This window comes from Nyctibius grandis, chromosome 2 (assembly GCF_013368605.1).
Source record: "Nyctibius grandis isolate bNycGra1 chromosome 2, bNycGra1.pri, whole genome shotgun sequence".
Classification (NCBI taxonomy): domain Eukaryota; kingdom Metazoa; phylum Chordata; class Aves; order Nyctibiiformes; family Nyctibiidae; genus Nyctibius; species Nyctibius grandis.
In genome coordinates, this window is record NC_090659.1 from 11,148,876 (window position 1) to 11,169,659 (window position 20,784).

At 36.6% G+C, this 20,784-nt stretch overlaps 1 protein-coding gene across 1 annotated transcript in view; it reads right to left on the minus strand.

Moving 5' to 3' along the window:
- The window catches only part of ROBO2 (roundabout guidance receptor 2), a 423,078-nt gene extending 408,633 nt beyond the window's left edge, over positions 1-14,445 (minus strand). Inside the window, exons 1-2 of the mRNA XM_068421342.1 lie at positions 14,421-14,445; positions 13,763-14,089 (exon numbers count right to left, since the gene is read on the minus strand). Of these exons, the coding sequence (XP_068277443.1) occupies positions 13,763-14,089; positions 14,421-14,445 (352 nt within the window). The remainder of the gene's footprint in view (positions 1-13,762; positions 14,090-14,420) is intronic.
- Positions 14,446-20,784: the final 6,339 nt, after the last annotated feature.

A 20,784-nucleotide genomic window follows, 5' to 3' on the forward strand; every position in this document is an offset into this window, starting at 1 on the left:
CCCCCTACGACAACCACTGTTACCTCACTAACTTTGACAATGCTTAGGGGTCTAAAATGGTCCTTCCTCTTCATTCACTAGATCTCTCCAACATCCTTCTGTTTTGTCACAAGTTTCAATATAAGAAGTCTCTGCTTTTTGTAACCTAGAAGTACAGTAGTGTGCCACCTCCAACTGGGCTTACTCGCAGTAATTTCAGGATTGGACTCTAGAAAAAAAACCTAATCTTAGATAGGCTGTCACTCAGTAATAATAAGATTTACTGTGTAACAGAAATGAAATTAAGAGGTCTCTAAGAAGATACATGTTTCAGTACAAATTTGCTAGTTTTAGACTTCAAAAATCATTACATATTTTCTGCCTCATAAGTGTCCAGTTACTCTAAAGCCAAAGCTCCTCCAATTCTGAAAAGCACTTTTATTTCTTGAAACACTCTAGGAAAAGACAAATATCAGTGAATTACAGCTCTGTAACTTACTAAGCTTGCTACTGACCCTAGCACACTCTTTAGTAGTTGGTAGCAATGGGTGTTTTTATCACCAAAAAAGATGATGTCCTTCTAATTTTTGTGACATCTGTCTTATCAATCCTGAACACAACATTCCCAGTACCTAGATCCATGATCACACAGGTAGCTGAGCATGTTATTGCTCCAGCAAATGTGTTATGAATTCTCAGATGATGAACTATGCTAAGGCCAGATGTCAGAGGTGGTGAAACTGATAATCCATCAGTAATTTTCTACCCACCACAACAGCTCTGACCTATTGAACTAAATGAATGTATTTAATCACCAACTAGTCAACTGATCAGAAAGTGCCACAGGGTAAAGAGAGTGTCTTGACAAAGAAAAGACAGACACTACCTAAACCACTGTCACAACCAGAAAAGCGTATCTTATCTCAGCACCTTACCCACAGATACAAATTCAATCAGAAATTATATTATAGCAAAAAAGTTTTGTTTATGACAAAGTACAAAACTCCTCTTGTAAGACTTTCCTTAAGAGAATAATCTTGGCAATACATCTCAGACTGTTTTTTCCTATAAACAGATTAGGTTAAAACCAGAAAAAAAAAACAAACACTTCTGATGAATCAAAGCCCAAATAATACACGATACAAGAAAAGGGTGACTGCTGCCAGCTTCATGACTAAGAAGAATGGCAGGCTGAATCTTGCACCCTTCACAAAAGTCTTAAGCAAACTTTTCCTGGCATGCAAAAAACTGATTGCATAGAAAGTGGTACTTTCCCCAGGTGTTCCTATAGCAAAACAACATGCCTCCCCAGCATTGGGTTATTAATGTCTCATTTTCCTGATGTTCTGTGTTGGCAGCCATGACAGAGAGCTTTGAACTTGTTTATTCACACTTGTTTAATCCTGTCTCTACACAGCACATCACAGCCTGTGGGGCTAGGAAGATGGATGAGTGAAACCAAGGCCATGAGGGGGTCAGGGTCATGGTGTCACTGGATCTCATTAACTCCATCACTCACTGTAGTAGGCACTTCAGAGGTCACCTCAACTGAGGAGTTTGGGATAGGCGATGGAAAAAAGGCTGGCACAAGTGTACACATATTCCCTGCAGCTGATGCTACATATGGAAACAAGTACAGATCCTTACTTACGCTGCCCCTTGGGTTCCTTGGGTTGTTTTTAGTCTACGTGGTTAGGGCAAAAAAAAAGTTTTTTTACAAATATCCAATAAGTATCACAGAAGAAGCATGAAGGCTGAAGAGAGGACCACTAAAAATCAGAAAAAATGATCAATTTAGTATTTCTTCTGTAACTATTTGCATATGTACTGGACTAACGGAAAGGGAGCAAAAAGAGTACACAATGTCATAGACTGGCTCTGGTATACAGTGAGAGTGGATGGAAATACATACATTTTATACTACAGTTGTATTCTGCACACTGTGTGCCTGAAAAAGAAGCTTATTTAAAGCACAGACAGCGACAGATGACATTAAAACCACTATGCTGTCCATTACTTAGGAATATTAATGTGCATCGATGATAGAGCCTACTTTTTGAAAGATATATGTTTATAGTGTATATGTATTTCACACATATATACACATATTTATATATATAAAAAATTATAATATGTAAAATATATATGATAGTTAAATAGTTGTATACTGTACAGGTCCTAAACAATATTACCAATACTTCATTATAATTTCAGAGTTCATATTCTCATAACTTTAGCAAATAAATATGTTATTAATAAATATATTGCACAATGTATCCTGTTTGTTCACCAGTTCTGTATGTCACTGTTAGTAACTCAATGACATGCTGATGCAAAAATGTTCCTTTCTCATAGCTCTTAACTTCTACTTTTTACATCCATTCCTTGTAATGAACAATTCTGCAAAAGTGAAATTATTTCCAAGAGAGATGAAAATTAGTATTACTAAACTATCTTTAAGCATATCTGCAGCACTGGAGTAAAAGAACCATGAAAGGGGTTTGATAGGCCAGAAACCAAGTTCTCATGTGTTCAGCATACAGGTGTATAATGAGAAAAGTGACATATAAACCTAGATCTGCACATATGCACAGTATATTTATGATAACCAGTCAAAATATTTTGATGAATGGCAAAATTAGCAAGTGAATTATATAAAGAACAAGCAAAGACAAGTTTTTATTGTTGCAAGTGAAAACAAGTCCTTACATTCTGACCAAGTTATTTGATAAGAAAATCCAGATAAAAAAATCCAGTGCTCTGTTCCAAACTCCCTATTTCCAGTTTCACAACAACTGTAAAATCATGGGCTTCAGCGCAGATGTCATTTAGACTGACAACACAGGTAGGGAAAGAATAAATTCTACAATTTGCAGATCAAACTAACACCATCACCCGTTTTTTCTGTAGAGTTTTTTTGTTTGCCTTTTTTTAGGAGGGGAGGGTGGTGGTGGTGTTTGGTGGTTTGGGGTTTTTTTGGTTGGTTGGTTTGCTTTTTGTAAGATGTCAATTTCTTAGAGACAAAGGAAACATTTTTGTTTGGATTTCTGCAATTTCTTTTCATAGGGCCCACTTTCTTAAAAGTTTATTTATATTAAGTGCTCCCAGGGGGTGGGGTGTCTCCACATCTTTTGATAATATAGAATCAAAGTTTACATAATACTTATAAGATCTATTAAAAAGTCCAAAATTTACAGGAACTAATACATTCAGAATCAGATGTTGCTCAGATTGGAACACAATCTTAACAAAAGTGTGAAGGAAGCCACCTGTTTTTATAGTAGGTAGAGGGAGGCAAATAAAATGAAGAATATCCCTCAAATTTTTAAGATATCATACTACCAATCAAAGGATTTAGCTTCTGCTCGTGGTTCTGCAATCAACATAATACATGACCTTGAACAGGTGGCTCTGAATCTCGAAGAAACATGACTGATGTTCAGTATTGCCACCACTGACTTTTATGCATGCATCTCTAGGGGTGGAATTTATAGGTTTGAATCAGGTAATTAAGTTGCTTCTACAGTAGAATAAGAACTGTATATGTTCTAATTGAATAGGGCTCTAACACATGTATCTTTAGAGTGGCTGGTTTCCCAGCTGAATGTCCAAACTGCAGGCTACTTAGCTCCCTCTCCAACATTCCAAAGAGTGAACATAATTTAATCAACTCAAGAATTAGACTACTTGAGGAAGACATGATTTCTAGTTGCTGATCCTAAATTTGAAATATAAAAGGAATACATAAAAATGAGAAGATAGGGTTAGAAACAACACAGATGGAACACAAAAGCAAATACTTTCCAAAAATAATTTCAAGTTAAATCTTTTTGCCATTTACTCTTTAGTAACCAAGATGCTTTGCTAGAAGAAAAAGCCATCCTGACATACCTTGAAAAGGTTCATTTAACTTTCCAGTTTGCTTCAGTAACTTCTAATTTATACATAATCTGTGCTCCCATATGGGCTTTGTTATCAACTTAATTTAAAAAACATTCTAAATATTCTATACTTCAAGAGAAAAGAAAGGAAACTTAATGCTATGTACACACATCTCTTTCATAAAGACAATCTTGCAGTAAAGATAACCAATATCTCAATGACTAAGGTGACAGTGTTTTACCCATACCAGATGCTTTCAACTACTACAGGTTTTCTACTACCTGTGCCTTTTTCTGATTCTAACCAAGAAAAACAATTGTACTTCCCCAGAATGAATGAGGGGAATGAGCCACTTTAAATGTTTAAGCTCATGTGTTCTCCTAAACAATGTCTTTGTTTCTCACTATCCAAGATAGATCAACTGGTGTCACCCAGTAGGGCATTAGTCCATTGTCTCCAATGTAAAAGAGGAAAGGTCTCCTGAAAACTGAGATCACAGTCCTATTTTCAAAACTAAGAAACAATAAAAATCTATCCTTCTCAAAATCACTGTGTGACCATATTGCAATTAAAACGTCTCTTCATACTAACAGCTGATAATCTACATATTCCAAAGGCTACATGTGCATGTAAAACCTGAGAAGAATTTGCATCTATCATGGAAATAAATTGAAAGCTGTCCTGAGGACACTAATTTCTTTCATTGTCACTAATATCTGCCATATAAAATAATAACTAAGAAATTTTATATACCTACCTCAACGGTGCTTTTCGGGACAAAACGCAGGAATTCTTACATTCTAATCACGCCTAAAGTTCCATTTAATATCTATATCTGCTAAAATACAAAGTGATCATCCTATTACTGTCAGCTTGAGGGGTTTATAATACTGTCAGTCACCAAGTGCGCTACGTATAGTACTGAATAATTAATTCCAAAAGTTGAAGTCAGAAGGTTGCAATGAATTCTTTTGTTCTTTTTCCACGCCTACATTCTTCTAAATTATACTTGTGTGTGCACACGTATATAGCAGATGGGGAACTTTTTGCATACATTATGATCTAAAAAATAATTCAAAAGATTAACCAAGGTAAATTCTTTTGCAAGATTGTCACTTATCTTATCCGCTTAAACTGGGGATATTTTTCCTCAGATTCTCATGTATGGATTGGTGTTTGGGATTGTAAAAGAAGCAGAATGAGAGTCAGTGAAGTTATTTCCTTCCCACAAGCAATGGTCACGTTGCTCAACCTTGCTGGGTTGGTATTCTGTTCCAGAATGACAGAAACTTGTTTCTTTCCCATTTATTTCATCAAATGATTTTGCATAAGGAGTGGGCAAGAGGCAGGTTCAAGTCCAGTTAACAGAAGCAAAGTCCTCCAGCAAGATGCAGACGGATTAAGAAATTGCCAATTTTGAACGCCAAGGACACCTTCTACTTTGGCATACAAGATTAGACAACAAGCCCAGCAGGACCCAACAGGAAGATCACATTAAACAGGAAGAACTCAATGACGTTGAAGACTAGTGCAAGAGACACTACATGAAGAGGAATAATGGTGCAAGGTCATATGCTTTTGAACTGATCACAGGGAAGTTTACTGTAGAGTAGAAGCTTATCTGTTACAAATTATAGAGGAAGAGAAAGGTCTGCATCAGATTACTATAGAATGACTATGAGCTATCAAATGCTTAAAAGAAGTTATAAATGATCACAGGATGGATAGATAAGGGAACAGTGAAGGTAGTAACTAACATTAGTTCATAATGCACAGCACGCAAGTCTTGAAATATTATATGCAATCTACCTACCCATGTCTCAGAAAATGGATGCAGGCTGAACAGGTGAAGAATGACTACTAGGATCAAGTAAATATTTTCGAAGAGAAGACATGAGCTTTTCTTGTTTAACTTAGCAATAGCAGAGATGAGAAGTGGTACCACTGTGGTCTATAAATACAAAGACGAGAAAACTAAACTAAAGGAAAATGAGATCACAAGGACAAGGATAAATAAAGCATGTTTATGTTTACATTGGAAACACTAGAACTAATTTTCTCACCATTGGAAGACTTAAGTTCCAAGACAGGCTTCCAACAGAAACAGGGAACGGAGTGAGCTCAGGGATGAAGGGGAAAGCAATCAAATTGCTTTTCAAAGCACAGCTTGAAATGTTTCTGAAAGGAATTACAAAATACAGCTGTGGAGAACACAGGGGACTCGGCAATCCAGGGCTCCCAGTTCTTTGCCTCTCTACATCCCTTTGTATAGTGGCAGACATATCTATGAGACAGCAGAAATAGACTGTGCACACCTCCCTCTTCTAACATGATGGAGCAGTTTCCAAAGTATCAGTATACATTTACATCTCTGCCACCTGAAAAATTCAAGCAAGAGGAGTAGAACAAAACCACCACTTTATTTCCCACATAAGTTCCAAATATTAGAAACTTATTCAAGTATAACATCTGTGGGAGCATTTGAAGTGGAAGTATCACCAAAGCCATAATTAAATTTTAGTCTTCTAGGAACAGGCACAGGGGGAAGAGTATATCTGAACAGAGACAGGAAAAAAAAAATAAGAAGGAAGGATAAGGTTCTGGTGTCCTCAAACAAATGTAATGATTATATCAGAATAAAAAACTATATACATATATATATGTGTATATATAAAACATCCACCAATCTCACCCTAGTAATTACTGTTAATTACCATAGTAATGAACTTTTTTTAGAGTTGAGATCATGCAACATTTGCAAAGGAATGGTCTGAAGTACCGCTTCAAATGATTACTTTTTCTTAAGCCTATCTGACATCACAGAATAGGACGTGTCTGAAGCATATGTCAACAATAGCTAATATTTCAATTAACATTCAAATAGTGCTTATAGGTTCCTCAGCAAAGGGAACAGAGTTGTAAAACTGCAATGTTATCTTGTTCTCTTATTTCCCAGATGAACTAAAAATGAGAAATGTCAACCAAAAAAAAAATCAGTACACGATGACGTGCACACTAACAGATCAGCCAATAGCTGATCTCTTTCAAGGTTTCTGTAAAGTCATCAGTAGTTCCTTAGCTTTCAACATTTTATCAGGTAGGGCATTCAAAGACATGTAAACAGCAGGATTTGATCAAAAAAAAATAAAATCAAAGGCAAGGGGAAGAAGGAAGCCGATAAAAATCAAATGAGGAAATGTGCAAGAAATTATTAGCAGCAGAATCAGATAGAGCATGCTGTAAATAGCTTCTAAAAATACAACATTGAAAATTCTCTTTTAAGTGGGGAAAAAGGGTAGATTCAAGGAATAAATCAGAGATCCTACAGAAAGCTTCTTTAACCATTTCTGGATGTGACAAACTATTTCTACTACAGGAATGCTGGGGATGATACTAGACTGTATGACTACACAGTGCAAGAAAGCACATTGCAAAGAAACACTAACCAGTTCTAAAGGAATTCATTCACATAGTGGGACCAAATTCCAGCTGTTAAGGAAACTTTCTGCTGGGCTGGTGTACCCTTCTCAGCACACACAACCAGCTGAGCTTAAGTGCTCACAATGAGCACCCTTCTGGTACCCAAGCCTGCTTGTTTTGTGCAAACCTGTGTATCTCTCTTCAGAGCTAATTGTGCTGTGAACACTTACCAAAAAGATCTATTATAAGATGACCACAGTATGAAAGGAGCAAGAAAATGGAGAACAAGAACAAGGTCTGGAGAAATCTACAGGCATTGTACAGCTTGATATTACAACTGAAATCACCTTAAATTTCTTTGGATCTACCATCAGTGTGATAGCTCTTAAATGTGAGGAGTCATTAGCATTTTTTGCCTTGAACTTAACATTTAAATCTGCATGTCCAGGTAGAGCTCAAAGTATAAGAAATGAAGATGTAACAATGCAGTCACCTGTCTAAATCCCAGTGGATGATGATGGGAAGTACTGGTTTTGTCCACATTGAAGGCATAAATGCTGAAGCACAATTTTGAACAGTTTGTGAGAAATATGCTAATGACAGGAGATACAGCTTAGTTTATCCTGATCAAGAGCATCTCTATCATAAAAATTCTAGTTCACCCTGGTTACTGGTACAAAAAAAAAAAAATCATACCCTCTCAAACATGAAGGTTTCTTATCCCAGGTTAATTCAGAAGCAGTAGAAACACATACTCAGCTAAAAGCTAAACTAATAAAGTCAATAATAAGAACTATTTTGGTTCAATACAAAACTTTGCATTGAGACATCAGTCAGTTCTTGATTTATCTGACATGGCTTCACTCATTGGTATTTATTAACGTCTTTAATTTCTAATAGTGACTGTAAGAATTAAATTACGTCCTATACAGAAATGTTGTATTATGTCATGGCTTCTAACAATGGTATTCCCAATGACTTCATCCTAATCAACAAAAACTGCTTATTGCAAGCTTCAGAAGTACAGAGAATGTTTGAAGTGTTCCTCCTCAATTTATGAAATCTTTCTTTTCCCTGATTATCTAATGAGATACAATTTTATTTACTTTCTTCTACAAGGAAATTTTATTTTCATTAAGTGTGCTGTGATAATAACCATGGTTTGTTATATTGCTTCTTAGATAAACGTTGAGTAAGAAAAAGCATGATGCTTTTCAATGTCCTGATATGGCTCATCCATAGGACTGCAGTCTCCAGCATTTCAATTTCTACAATAATTACTTCTATCTCAATGAGAGCAAAAACCTGCCAGCTCAGACAGGAAGCTTTTCACACTCTGTTGAGAAGGATGAGGGCAAGAGGGGTACAAGTAAATGAACAGGATGTACTCTCCACATGTGAAAGTAACCCCAGATCAGACTTCGAAATTACCAGTAACAGAATTAATAACAGTTTTTATATTTAAGTCATATGTTGAACAGAAACTAGATGAAAAAAATCATCCACCCATTTTAGTCACATACATTGTGCTCTTTTTTTTATCCTATTTTACAGTTGATCTTTACCCCGAGTATTGCAAACAAAATTATTAACTCCATTATTATGAACATATTGCAGCCTTTTGCACATGCTCCAGCAAACGGTCATTATAGCATTATGGTACAGAGATGATTGCATAGCATATATTTTATACCTCTCATCCTTTATTCACTGAATATTAAAACATATCTGTTTTATTTGTAAAATTACTGTCTCCCGTGTTTAAGATCTGGCTTGTGCTTGCTTTCGAATACACCTGTGACTCTTCACACTAAACTCAGTGTACTACTATAACCTCTCTTGTTACAGATAAAAACAGTATTCAGTTTTGGATCTAACATAAAAAGGATTATTATGTTTGGAGAGTGTTCCAAAGCCTGCTATTCAAGCAATCTGAGACATAAATAATGCAAGACCTCTTCTTCCTCCAAACGACTTCAGTTGAAGCACAGGCTCAGAAAGATGGAAGCCCAAATTTACACTGCCATTACAAAATTCAATCTATTTCTGGTTCTCCAATTGAATTATGACTCAGTCTTCCACCGTTTTCTATTAGCACCAACACACACACTCCTACCCTTTGCCAACTCATGCAGACAAGAACCTTATTTGTGAAGACTCCTGAGCTTTATTCTTATATTAAAATGGCAGCAAATCCCAGCTAATCTGAAAAGCCTCATGTTTTCTTTTAAAGAAAAGTAAGGTAGAAAATTGGTCTTTTTTCCCTCCCTTGACCCCTGACCTTTGAACCACAACCTCCTTGCCACTAAAGCGTTCAACACCTCATTTAATCTCCCCTCGCTGCATTGGTACAGCACTGGAAAAGGAAAAGGGAAAAAAATAATCTGGGGACTTCATCAATTTTTCATGAATTTTCATTTAGGCCAAAGCCCCCTCTTACAGTGGTCGATAGATCAAGCTGCTGTCACATATTTAACACCTGGGGCTACAGCTGCTATCTCTGGGGGCTGCTCCTGACTCAGGCTGGATCAGAGGCAGCCTGAGTCAGTGCAAAGACCCTCGTGCTCTTTCTCTTGCTTACGTGGGGCGCCCCAGTGCTTGCAACTGAAACCCTAGCTACAGTCCCTATTGCAAATGTGTCTCCTGATATTCCCACTGGAAAACTCTACCTCATAGGTTCAATTGTGTCAACTGATACATTGTAAAAAACTCTGCTTTTATTTTAAAACTTCTGCTTTCAAATATGAAAGCAGTTTCATAAAAGATCAAACTATTCCAAGCCTACTTCCCTTTCTAAAATCCTCCCAAGGAAATCTGAGCATCAACATATTTCTAATAATGCCAACCCTTGTTCAATTTCAATTAAAAAATTCTAAAACACAAAATTAAAAGAAAGACCTTTTTCTCTTGAATACAATTCTTTGTAGTTGTTTTAGGACTAGAATACCTATTTTTAATGATTTAACCATAAAACATACAAATACTACATCAGAATTTGCCACATACACAGTGGAAGAATGGGTTTGCTGTTAGCATTATTTTTTCCTTCTGAGGAAGCTCCAACTGAAAAAAGTAACCCGCACAAAGCACACCATGGATTAATGCATTAAAAGAAGAATGAAATAGGATAAGTCATATGAGTTGTAAACTCTGCTTTCAAATACAAACTCCTATTTCTTCCTAAATGTCTTCTGGAATAAAGGCTTTCTAAATTAAAGGTAAAAAAATTCTAAAAGCACATTCTGTACGTTAATGACGTTTTTTTTTAAAGTAATTTCCCAAATCACAGTTCTTCACAGTTACACTGGCACAGAGAAATTTTTCTGAGGACATATATCAGCACAAAAATATCTGCCCTTGATTGTATGCATCTGCTCTGAATAGGCATGGATTTAAAAGCATACTTAAATGCTTTGGATGGGCTGGTACCTAAAATTGTCATGTTTCGGAAAGGTGTTAACTGCTACTTGATCAAAAAGAGCTTAGAGACTTCAGACACTTGCAAAAAATCACTCCAAAAAATCAAGGGGCAAAATGATTGCATTCAGGATGGGCCACACTATGCTCTGAATCACTGTATGCCCTAACTGAATTTCACTTAAGAGTTTTTCTTCTGTCTTTATACATAAATACAGATACATCAGAAGATTCTCAATCCCACTGCTTTTGTGGCGGGTGCCCATGGAGAGGACAAAAATAAAAAAAAAGGAAATAGAAGAGAATGAATCACAATTAACACTGTTTATCATCTGAATGCATAAGCATGAACACACTTAACAGATACATAAAACCAATAAATATTTCTTCATAAATCATTCAAAAATTGTAAGTGTACATTATTGTCGACTGACAATTTAATAAGTAAAACAATTACTGATTCTTTCACTAAAACAGCAGACTCAGGCATTTTAAACTTGTAAAAAGCAGCAGTTTGTCTCTAATGGCACAATTTGAGGCCACCTACAGTCAGATAATAATCCAAAACCCTGCTGTCAGCAAAGGACAACCGTCCTTTTTCTAGCGATGAAAACAGCTTGGCTTAGTGGGGAAAGAGCAGTTTTCAACACCATTACAGATAGCACAAGCAAGACTCAATCACATGCGGCTGTCCCGACTCCCGTGTTCAGGGGGAGTATCCAGACAACCCACCAGTTTTCAGCAGCAGTTGGGACAGGTGAATGAGGACTCTGCTGACAACAGGCTGTCAGCAACAACTCATTTCCCTGGCGGGCAAATGTGCTCCTACAGACCTGCCCGTCGTCTTCAGGCCAGAGATGCTGACATCAGAAAAACAGTTAAAAGCCTTAAAATAACTGTTCTCTGACAGTCACTTGAAAACTTTATTTACAACCAAAAAATCGTATTAAAAAGTGTCTCAAAACTAAGGGAAACTGGGTAGTTTTGCTGTCGTACTCCAGAGCATAGCCACGTGCTTTTAAAACCAGTGGACATAAAACCAGCAGAATCTATAAAATTAAGTAAACAAGCAATGTACATATTATTTACATTTTTTTTCTTTCATGAAGACCTTCTTGTAGTCACAGCTAGAGTATGGCTCAAGAAAAGACAAATCATTGTTGAAGTGAAACAGGAATGCCTGCTTTAGACTGCTAAACCATTTAATTGGGGAATTCAGTCAGTTAAATTTCAAAGCTACAAAAACAGTAAAATAATCTAGCGTCAGGTGCATGATGCTATTGTAAAAATTTCGGCTATGGTTTCAGATCTCAGGTTTCACTTTTTATGATCCTGCTTTAAAATATCTCTGACAATGAAACATGGGTTTATTATTTTTCAAGTCTTCTACTATCTCACATACAGTTCATGCATGACCTGCCACCAGCTACTGTGGTTAAAACAGTTACTCCAGAGACTGGGGAAACCGTAACAAGAGTCTCTCAGCAGTCACTGAAGTAGGGATCAGTGAAAACTGATAAAATATAGAGTACCTTTAAATTTCAAAATAATCAGTCACTTTAGTGTGGTGACTCAATGTATAACTTGAATGATCTTCTGAACTTCGACAGGAGATATCTGAATCTCAACCGGATTACAATAAAGATTTAAAAGTGTTTATGCCTCTCTCATAGGATTTCTCAACAGACAGTTTAAAAACCACATGTGCAAAGACAGAAATAATCCAGTAAATTTATTGAGAGTCATACTCACCCAGATTTCAGCCTTCCTTAAATTGGTATTCTTCTCAATTACTAAATACCTACTAAAACTGAATAACATTCTGTGATGCCTTTATTGGAAGATACACATTTACTCATGCCTTGAATGCATGCCAAAACTGTTTTCATTTTTTGTTTGAAACAGTTCTGAATCTAGGTTATGACAAGTGAAAGGTAGTGAACAAGTGTGTTCTACTTGGCCTATACCACCACCTAAATATTTCAAAAATGGCATTTTCTGCAACTTCTGAGAAGACTGAAACCTCAAGATGACATAACATTAGCTATAAAAGTCTGCAGACTGCATCAGGAATAGAGATTTCTCTTCTGTGCTTTTTTTCCCCCCACTTTAAACCAACATAGCTTCTAATATGTACTTAAATCCATTCTTTATCGACGAAGCAATACAAGTTTGTGCTAAAGCCCTACTTCTGTCAAACACAGTTTAGTGAAATTACTGCCACATGAAGAACTGCGGGGAAAAAAATGAAGTCCAGCAAGAGAAAAGCATTCATAAATCTACTAAAATACACCTTTATGTGAAGATACACAGCTACCCTTAGTTGATATTCTGAATAAAAAAAATAGTATTTTTTCAACCCATATAACTAAGCAGCAAAAAAAACCCATACAATGCATTGTATTTTATGTATGATGAGCTTGTTTGCTATGTGAATATAATGAATGTCTCTGCTAACTCTACTGGAAGCAGATCATGCATGCTGGGTGGTCGCTGAAAAAGCTGTGACAACTTCTCTGTTAAGACAAAGAGAATCGATAAAGCATAAGACTGCTCTGGATGATATGAGAAATGGCAAACAATTTCACTTGCCAGTCACATAATGAATGAGGCCTATATAAAGTTTACGATAGAGGAGCATATATTGAGGTTTCCAGCAGTACAGAACATGAGTCACCAAGAAGCTGTCTGCTTCTGTTGAGGTAACAGATGACTAGATAAAAAGAAACAGACAATGCACTTTCTATTAAATGATAGGCATTTTTCCACATTAGTTTCAGTATAGTCATAATTTAAAAATTAGATTATTCTTTAGAGGAAGATTAGCCTTTGTCCATGTTTGTGCCAATCATGATTATACACTGGCTAGAACCTTGTTTCAGTATAAACCATGTATTCCATACAGTCACTACTACTGTATAAACGCATGTAGAATTGCCTTGACTAAGAGCTATAGCTAATGACAAAATGCTGTACTTACCTACATTTGTTATCTCCCAGACTGCTGACAGTATAAAAGCAACTATAAAGTTTTACACAGTGATAATCATATAAAACTACTCACATGCCACTTCCAGAGATGCATTCCGACTCACAGCTTCTCCAAGATAGTTCCTTGCTACACAAACATAGCTTCCTTCATCAGGTTTACTCCTGCGTCCATGCACAATACGTAAGAAAAATAAAGATCCGCTGGGCAGTAGCATGCGGTGGGAGCGTGGATCATCCTTGTCTGTTTCCACTCGCTCTCCATCCTTGTACCACTCAATAGTAGGAGTTGGCCGTCCTTCAGCTTTACAGTTCAGAGTTGTTGGCTCTCCTTTAGAGACTATCACGTCTGAAGGATGCTCAACAATCCGTGGTGGAAAGTCCTCCTGGCGGAGACGGGATCCTAGAGAAAAAGAAAAGGAGAGAAGGAAAGAACAATTTATTTTAACTTTAGGCTTCACAAAGAGTTCTCACAAGTTACTCCTTTAATGCCACAAAAATTCTCAAAGAAAAGAAAATATGAAAAGTTGTACACATCTGATATTGTTTTATCTCATATCAGAGACTTTCAAAGCTAAAAACCTGAGTTGGACTACAGATACACACCTCTAAGGCATTATAAGATCCATACCACATGCAGATTAGGCTTAAAGGAGGATCTCTTACACATACATGCATGACAAGATCTTTTCCTTGTTCCAAAAATCTTTCTGTTTACATTTGCTTCTAGATACCTGTGTTCTTCTGGATTCCACTCATGGCTACTGCTCTCACATCCTTTCATCTGCCAGACTCAATAAATGGACATCCAAAAGCACTGTGTCTTACCAGCCATTAGTTAATAGTTCTTTGTAGTTTTATATATATGTTTTGTATCCCTTTTCCACAAACAGCCCAGGTATGGAAACAGAAGGAAAAAAACCCAAACAATCCCAAAACAAACAAACAAAAAGTCACAACTGAAAGCTGAAAAGTATTCCTTCCTTCGTAAATTTCTAGTACAACAGTTGGCAACTTTAACTGTTCAAAGTGTCTGAAGTCATTCATGAGCTCTATTTTTATTTGGAAATCTCAAATGTCAACAGCACTTTAGAAATTTTCAGTGGATTGCATATACACACACACACAAATACAATATAGGTACACATGCACCTGAAAGTGCATTGCAAACACCAGTGTCTCTGAGAAATCATTATAGGTCCATTTCCCTTTTACTTCTCTCTGCATTCATCCTTTTCTTCACTTTGCTTTTTGGTGTCTATCTTCTTTTATCCACAAATGTACTTTCTAACCCATTTGAAGTATCCCTAAATTCCTACCAACACTGCATCACAAGCCTGGTTTCATGGTTACTGAGAGCTGAACAGCTCCATCATTTGCATATAGTGTGTCTAACCAGGGGTCTGGAACCCTGGCTTACCCTGAGTGCGCTCCAGGGGCTCAGTCTGAATGCAGCATACCTTGGAAAGAATTTGATTATACTTTTTCCACTGAAATTTTTTTAATTACTAAGGATTAAGTAGAGAAATTAATCCCTCTATCCCTGGAAAGTAATACAACCCAAAGCACCTTCTCTCAGCTGCCCACTAGAATAGTATTTTTCACTTTACAATACTGATGACAAACATGCCATCATTAAGCCTTCACAACTATCAGGACTACTAGGTATCGATAATACTGAAGTTTCTACAATAATAATTTTTTGCCCTCTACTAGCAACTTTGTGCCTTGCCCTGCACTTTTCTGTGCAGCCACTTCGACACACTTCTGCTCTTCTGTATTTCCTTCACACTGAGTTGCTTTCCCACTGCCTGGGGCAGGGAAGCAGCAGAGCCTAAACATTGTCCTCTACCTTCTCCAATGAAGCCTTACCCTGTCACTCAAGTCCTGGAATAAGGAAGAGAGGTGCTGGCAGAGGGGAGAGCCTATAAAAGTAAGGTATGTGGAAGGAATCTGTGCTGGGTCCACCACCCTGGAGAAAGTCCCAGTGCCAACCTTCCAGTACAGCCTTTACCATGTAGTACAATTTCACTAAGACAAGTCACAGCATCCCAAATCTCCACTGAACTCTTGACAAAAACATTCAACAGTATCACAACATTCGCCAGATTTTACAATACCCTTTTTCTGGAAAAGATAAAATTCTTTTGCACTTGTTATGCTCATTAGAACTATTAACAAATTGTAGAGATGAGTAAATGCAAGAACAGTGTCACCCAACAGAAAACCAAAGTCCAGCACTCCTAACTTCAGCATCAACCATTCAGATATAGTTCATTACTGCATATTTAATCAGACTATATTAGCCTGATAAACAGTTTTTCTGCAACAAAAACATCACGGTAGTTCATGCCTCCATACTGCTTCTCATAAAAATGAAGTCAGGTCTCCTAATTGAAAGCACAAATCAACTTATCTAGGATGGACCTTGAAAAGCCTTCAGAGTGGAGCTGCCACGCTAGTACAATTGGACTGCGTTTCTTAAATACAGGGTATATCAGCTTCTGCAGGTTAGTGATATATTTGTCTTAATTTTCTGATCAGCAGTTTTGCTGAGTCACAGAAAAGCAATTTAACATCACTATCTTAATTATATTCTAGGCACTACATATTTTAAAATATTGTCAATGCCTCATTTACTCCACAAGTTATGAGGAAAGTAATAAGGATCCATTCTACAGAGTCTATCCACTTTTGGGCTTCTGTTTTACTAACACTTAGGTCATTAAACTAAGGCTTGCCATAGCAATAAGGTATTATATCACTGCTGCACAAATGGACTCTTTCAGTGGCTACCAGATTCTATTACTAATGTAGCAAAGGTATCCATAGTCTGTACTGCCATACATAAAAAAAAACACCAACAATTTATACCTAATCACAGATATACTTAAAGCACATATATTTTATTCTCCCTTCTATTAACAAAAAGTCATTTAGAATCTAACAATAGAATTTGCAGTTAGAAAATATCTCTAGATCATGACCCCATACACAACTTTGAAAAAGACTGAAATCACAATTTAAGTAAAAGATTAAAAATTTCACAGTACGTGGGAATAAAAAGCAAATTTCATATATTGACTAAAGACATACATAATATTCTCCACACAAGTCTACCAGCTTACTTCGTTGCTTATTCTGAAAAGAAACAAACAAACCCACTAGTGTTAAGAAACTCCTACTAACAGTATCAGTAAGAACATCAAAGCTGAGGTTTCTGGAACTTTAGAGGGACTTAAGTCATAGAAAATAAAAGATATGACTAAATTTTGATAAATGGTTAGCAGAGTGTGACAAAGTAGCAAAAAATGCAACTCCAAAGTATTAGTTTTCTTACACACAAATGTTTGTTGATAGTGTTCAAAACTGGAAGTAGTACATTCTACAGAGAATTATAGGCCATGTGAAATCCTTTGAAAAGGGCTTTCTCCCATAAAACATCAAACATTCCACCTTATACAGCCCAATTCAGAACTCCTCCTCAGGTCGTAACAGGACTAATTCTTCCTCTTCAGTACTGATTTTTATCTCAAAACTAATGTTTACCTCACTCTATCCTAATTAAGCAATTTGTGCTCAAAAAGGGTTGAGCTGTGGGCAGCAGAGACCATACCAATCAGCAAGGAGAAAGGCTCAGGCTGTGTTCTGAGGGGGGCTCGTACCAGGCATTCTTGTGCTGGCTGGGTGTACCTTCAGCTATCTCGTACTGCAAGTTATTTCCTTCAATGTGCACTTAAGAGGGAGGAAGAAAAACACACACAAGAAATCAATCACAGAACACAGCAGACTCTCTCCTTCAAAACTAAACTGAGCACCTACAGCTATTCCAGAAGAATACTCCGATTTAGAAAGAATGAGCAAAACAGAAAACTTGACTCCATTGCCTCTCTTCTGGCAGACACAGACACTGTCTACGTGCCAGAAAATGACAGCCCCAAATAGTGTTTTCCTAGTTGAGTTTTGATTTTTTCCACTATGGCTCCCCCCCACCCCACCTCCCAATACTCTTACAAATACAACCTAATTTAGAAGGAACTGAAAAATTATTAACCCCCTGAGCTAACTGGGCAGAAGATTATACTTTTCCTTTTACTGGAGGGTGAGATGGAACATGACCTACTCAAGATGATAAGTGGTTGCACTGAAGTAGGCAGCTAGTGTTGTATCCTGGACTACCCATGCAGCTTCCTTCTCCATTCTTCCCTCAAGGATTTCCAGTACAGGACTATCTCATGCATGTATAGAGCATATGAATAACCCCTGAGTTTAAGAGTCCCTAAGTAGTCATTACTATGATGGACTGCAATGACTTCAAGTTAGCTGTTACATGCTGTTGGGCAAAAACACGTCTTTGGAAAAAATCCTACAATATCGTGACTAACTGAAAGCTGCCATGAAGGTGCACCGATGAAAAGGAGAGCATTAACACTTACTTGAATACATACTCAGAGTACTCTAATACTTACTGTACATTAAGGTTCACACAGCTATTGCACATAACTGGTTATTACACATCTCGATCAGTTTCATATATGCCTCATCAACTAATTCACAGAGAAAGTTTTAGGCTCACCTTTTTGTTTATTACTTACAGAATGATTAAAACCACTGTTCAAAAACAAAAAACTTAAAACATACATGAAAAAAAGATAATATGCAAGTCTATTATAGTATCTTACCTTTAATATTAATGTTTCCTTGTTCATACTGCAGCATTAAACAAAAAATTACTGAGATTACTCCAACAAAAGTCAAGACATAAGCTATCTTTGTTCAACTTGCCTCTCTATACTTCCATCTGGGTATATCTTTAAAACCTCATCTTATATTTTACAAATATTTCTGCCACAAACTAATTCACAAGTACAATTCATTACTGAACACAGTTCAGCAGTAAAAAGGATTATCTCATACAAAAGCAAAAAAAGAGCAGTGATTCTATTGCATTTCTAGCATCTGCCACAACATGAGATACTCCTATATTAGTAATAATACAAAAAGTATTAATTAATACTAATAAGGAAACAACAGGTGAAATTACAAAAGAATTAGACATAATGACATTCTGTCTTCGTGCTATCAGACAAAGCACAAAAAGCACAGAAAATAAGTACAGCATTCAACATAACCTCAGTGTAATCTGAAACACTGCTCATCACACGCCCCAGCAATATGTATGTGATTGTTAGTTTTGTGTGTGAGAATCTAAGCTAGAAAAAGATGGATGAGGATGGCTTTCAGTCTGCGATGAAGGTATGAACAGTCTTAGTCTTTGGATTTCAACATTAGTTCAATATAATAGCCTTGGGGGGGGGAGCTGGAAGTGGAAATAAATAAATAAAAATCATTCTGCCTTAATGCTGTTCAGTTGCCAACAAAGTTTTGCTAAGACCATGTTATAGGTATTTTTAAATGCAGAATTTTCCTATATTTCATAAAGAATGTATCTGAAATTCCTATGGTAAAATATGTTACAGTCTACAGTTAATGAAAATTTAAATATGGTTTATAAAATCCTGTATTATATTGTTTCCTAAGCATTAATGCTATTCTGGTGCATGTTTACTTATTAATAAAGTCATCTTCATTTAAAAGTGAACATCAAAGTTATCAACTTGCATTGTCCAAGATACTGCAAGACAATGTTTTGTCACTCTAATAAACACAGCTTTCATTTTCAGATACCAAAGTCTGGTAACTACTGATAATTGCTGACCTGCTAAATGTTGACTAATGGGAAATGCTGTAGTTCTCATAATAATAATTGGTGACTTTATAGATTTGTGATAAACTGACACTTCACAGGTAATGAACACTCTTGCATTCATATCTACCTTTATGTGAATCATTTCTGCATCAGTCATTGCTAATGTCTACAGAGGTCAGGACACTGAACATGTGAAGCCCAGCCTCATACCAGAGCCGAGCAAGAGGAAGCTGCTGGAGGAAACACTTTGCCACAAAAAGGCAAGAGGAAGCTCCGGTTATTTAGATGTCCAGATGCAGCACATGCATTGAAATATATCTGCCACCTACTCTTAATACTCCCCTTCCTGTCTTATGAATTTGTGCACTTACATACTTCCTAATCATAGTAGTGAAAGAAAGTAAAAAGTGAGCAAAGTTGACAAAAGTAGAAAAAAAGTCTGGACTGCATATTGTACTTCAGGGGTGTGAAGACACTCTGCTCTTCCACTTCACCTGTTGTAATACAATTCAGATGTGTTGAATGAGACATTCCCAGAGAATCACCTTCAAGACCACTCTTCTGGAAAGTGTAAAAGACGATGGTCACTCATTCATTTTGACCAGTTCAGCACTATCAGTGTTCTGATTAAGTCAAACTGTTTCCCACGATTACCGACAAGCCTCATGGATTTGCTCTAATATGCTCGGACTTCCTCATAAGTTTCAGCAGAGATTCAATGTACCATACAGTTACAGCTACACTGATAGCATATAAACAAAATACGCATGATTTTCAATTTAGTCTGGTTGATCCTATAGCCAAATAACACTAAAAAAATTAATTAGATGTAGTAATTTTTATTAATCAAAGAAACATTTGCTATCAAGACATAGTAGCAAGAAGAAACGTAAACTAAAACAAAGAGTCAATATTCTATCCTTTTTCATTACACTTCCACAAAGCCACTATGCAATCCCTACCCTAAGGGTAATGTGCCCTGTGCACGTATACGCACGTGTATATATATATATATATATATATATACACACACACACATATCTTCACAGAAAAAGGCATTTGGCCATTCACCTTCTAGTCCTCCTAGGCCACCATCTTTCAAATTTCAAGGAAAAGACTTTTCATTTATTGCACTTCACGCTCCTCCAGTTTTAATTTATTAGCTTCACATCAAGACCAAAAGTTGCTTTCATCTATTAAGCCTACTCTTTATAGAAGCAGCTACAAAGCCAATGGTCTGTCACACAAGAAAAGCGACAGCACAGACTAAATTCATACCCATTTCATTCATTTCTCAAGTCACCAAAATGTTCTTGGGTTCGTGGTGGTTAACAGTAAGGCTAGTGATTTTATTATAACTACTGAGCAATTTTAAAGAAAAAACAATA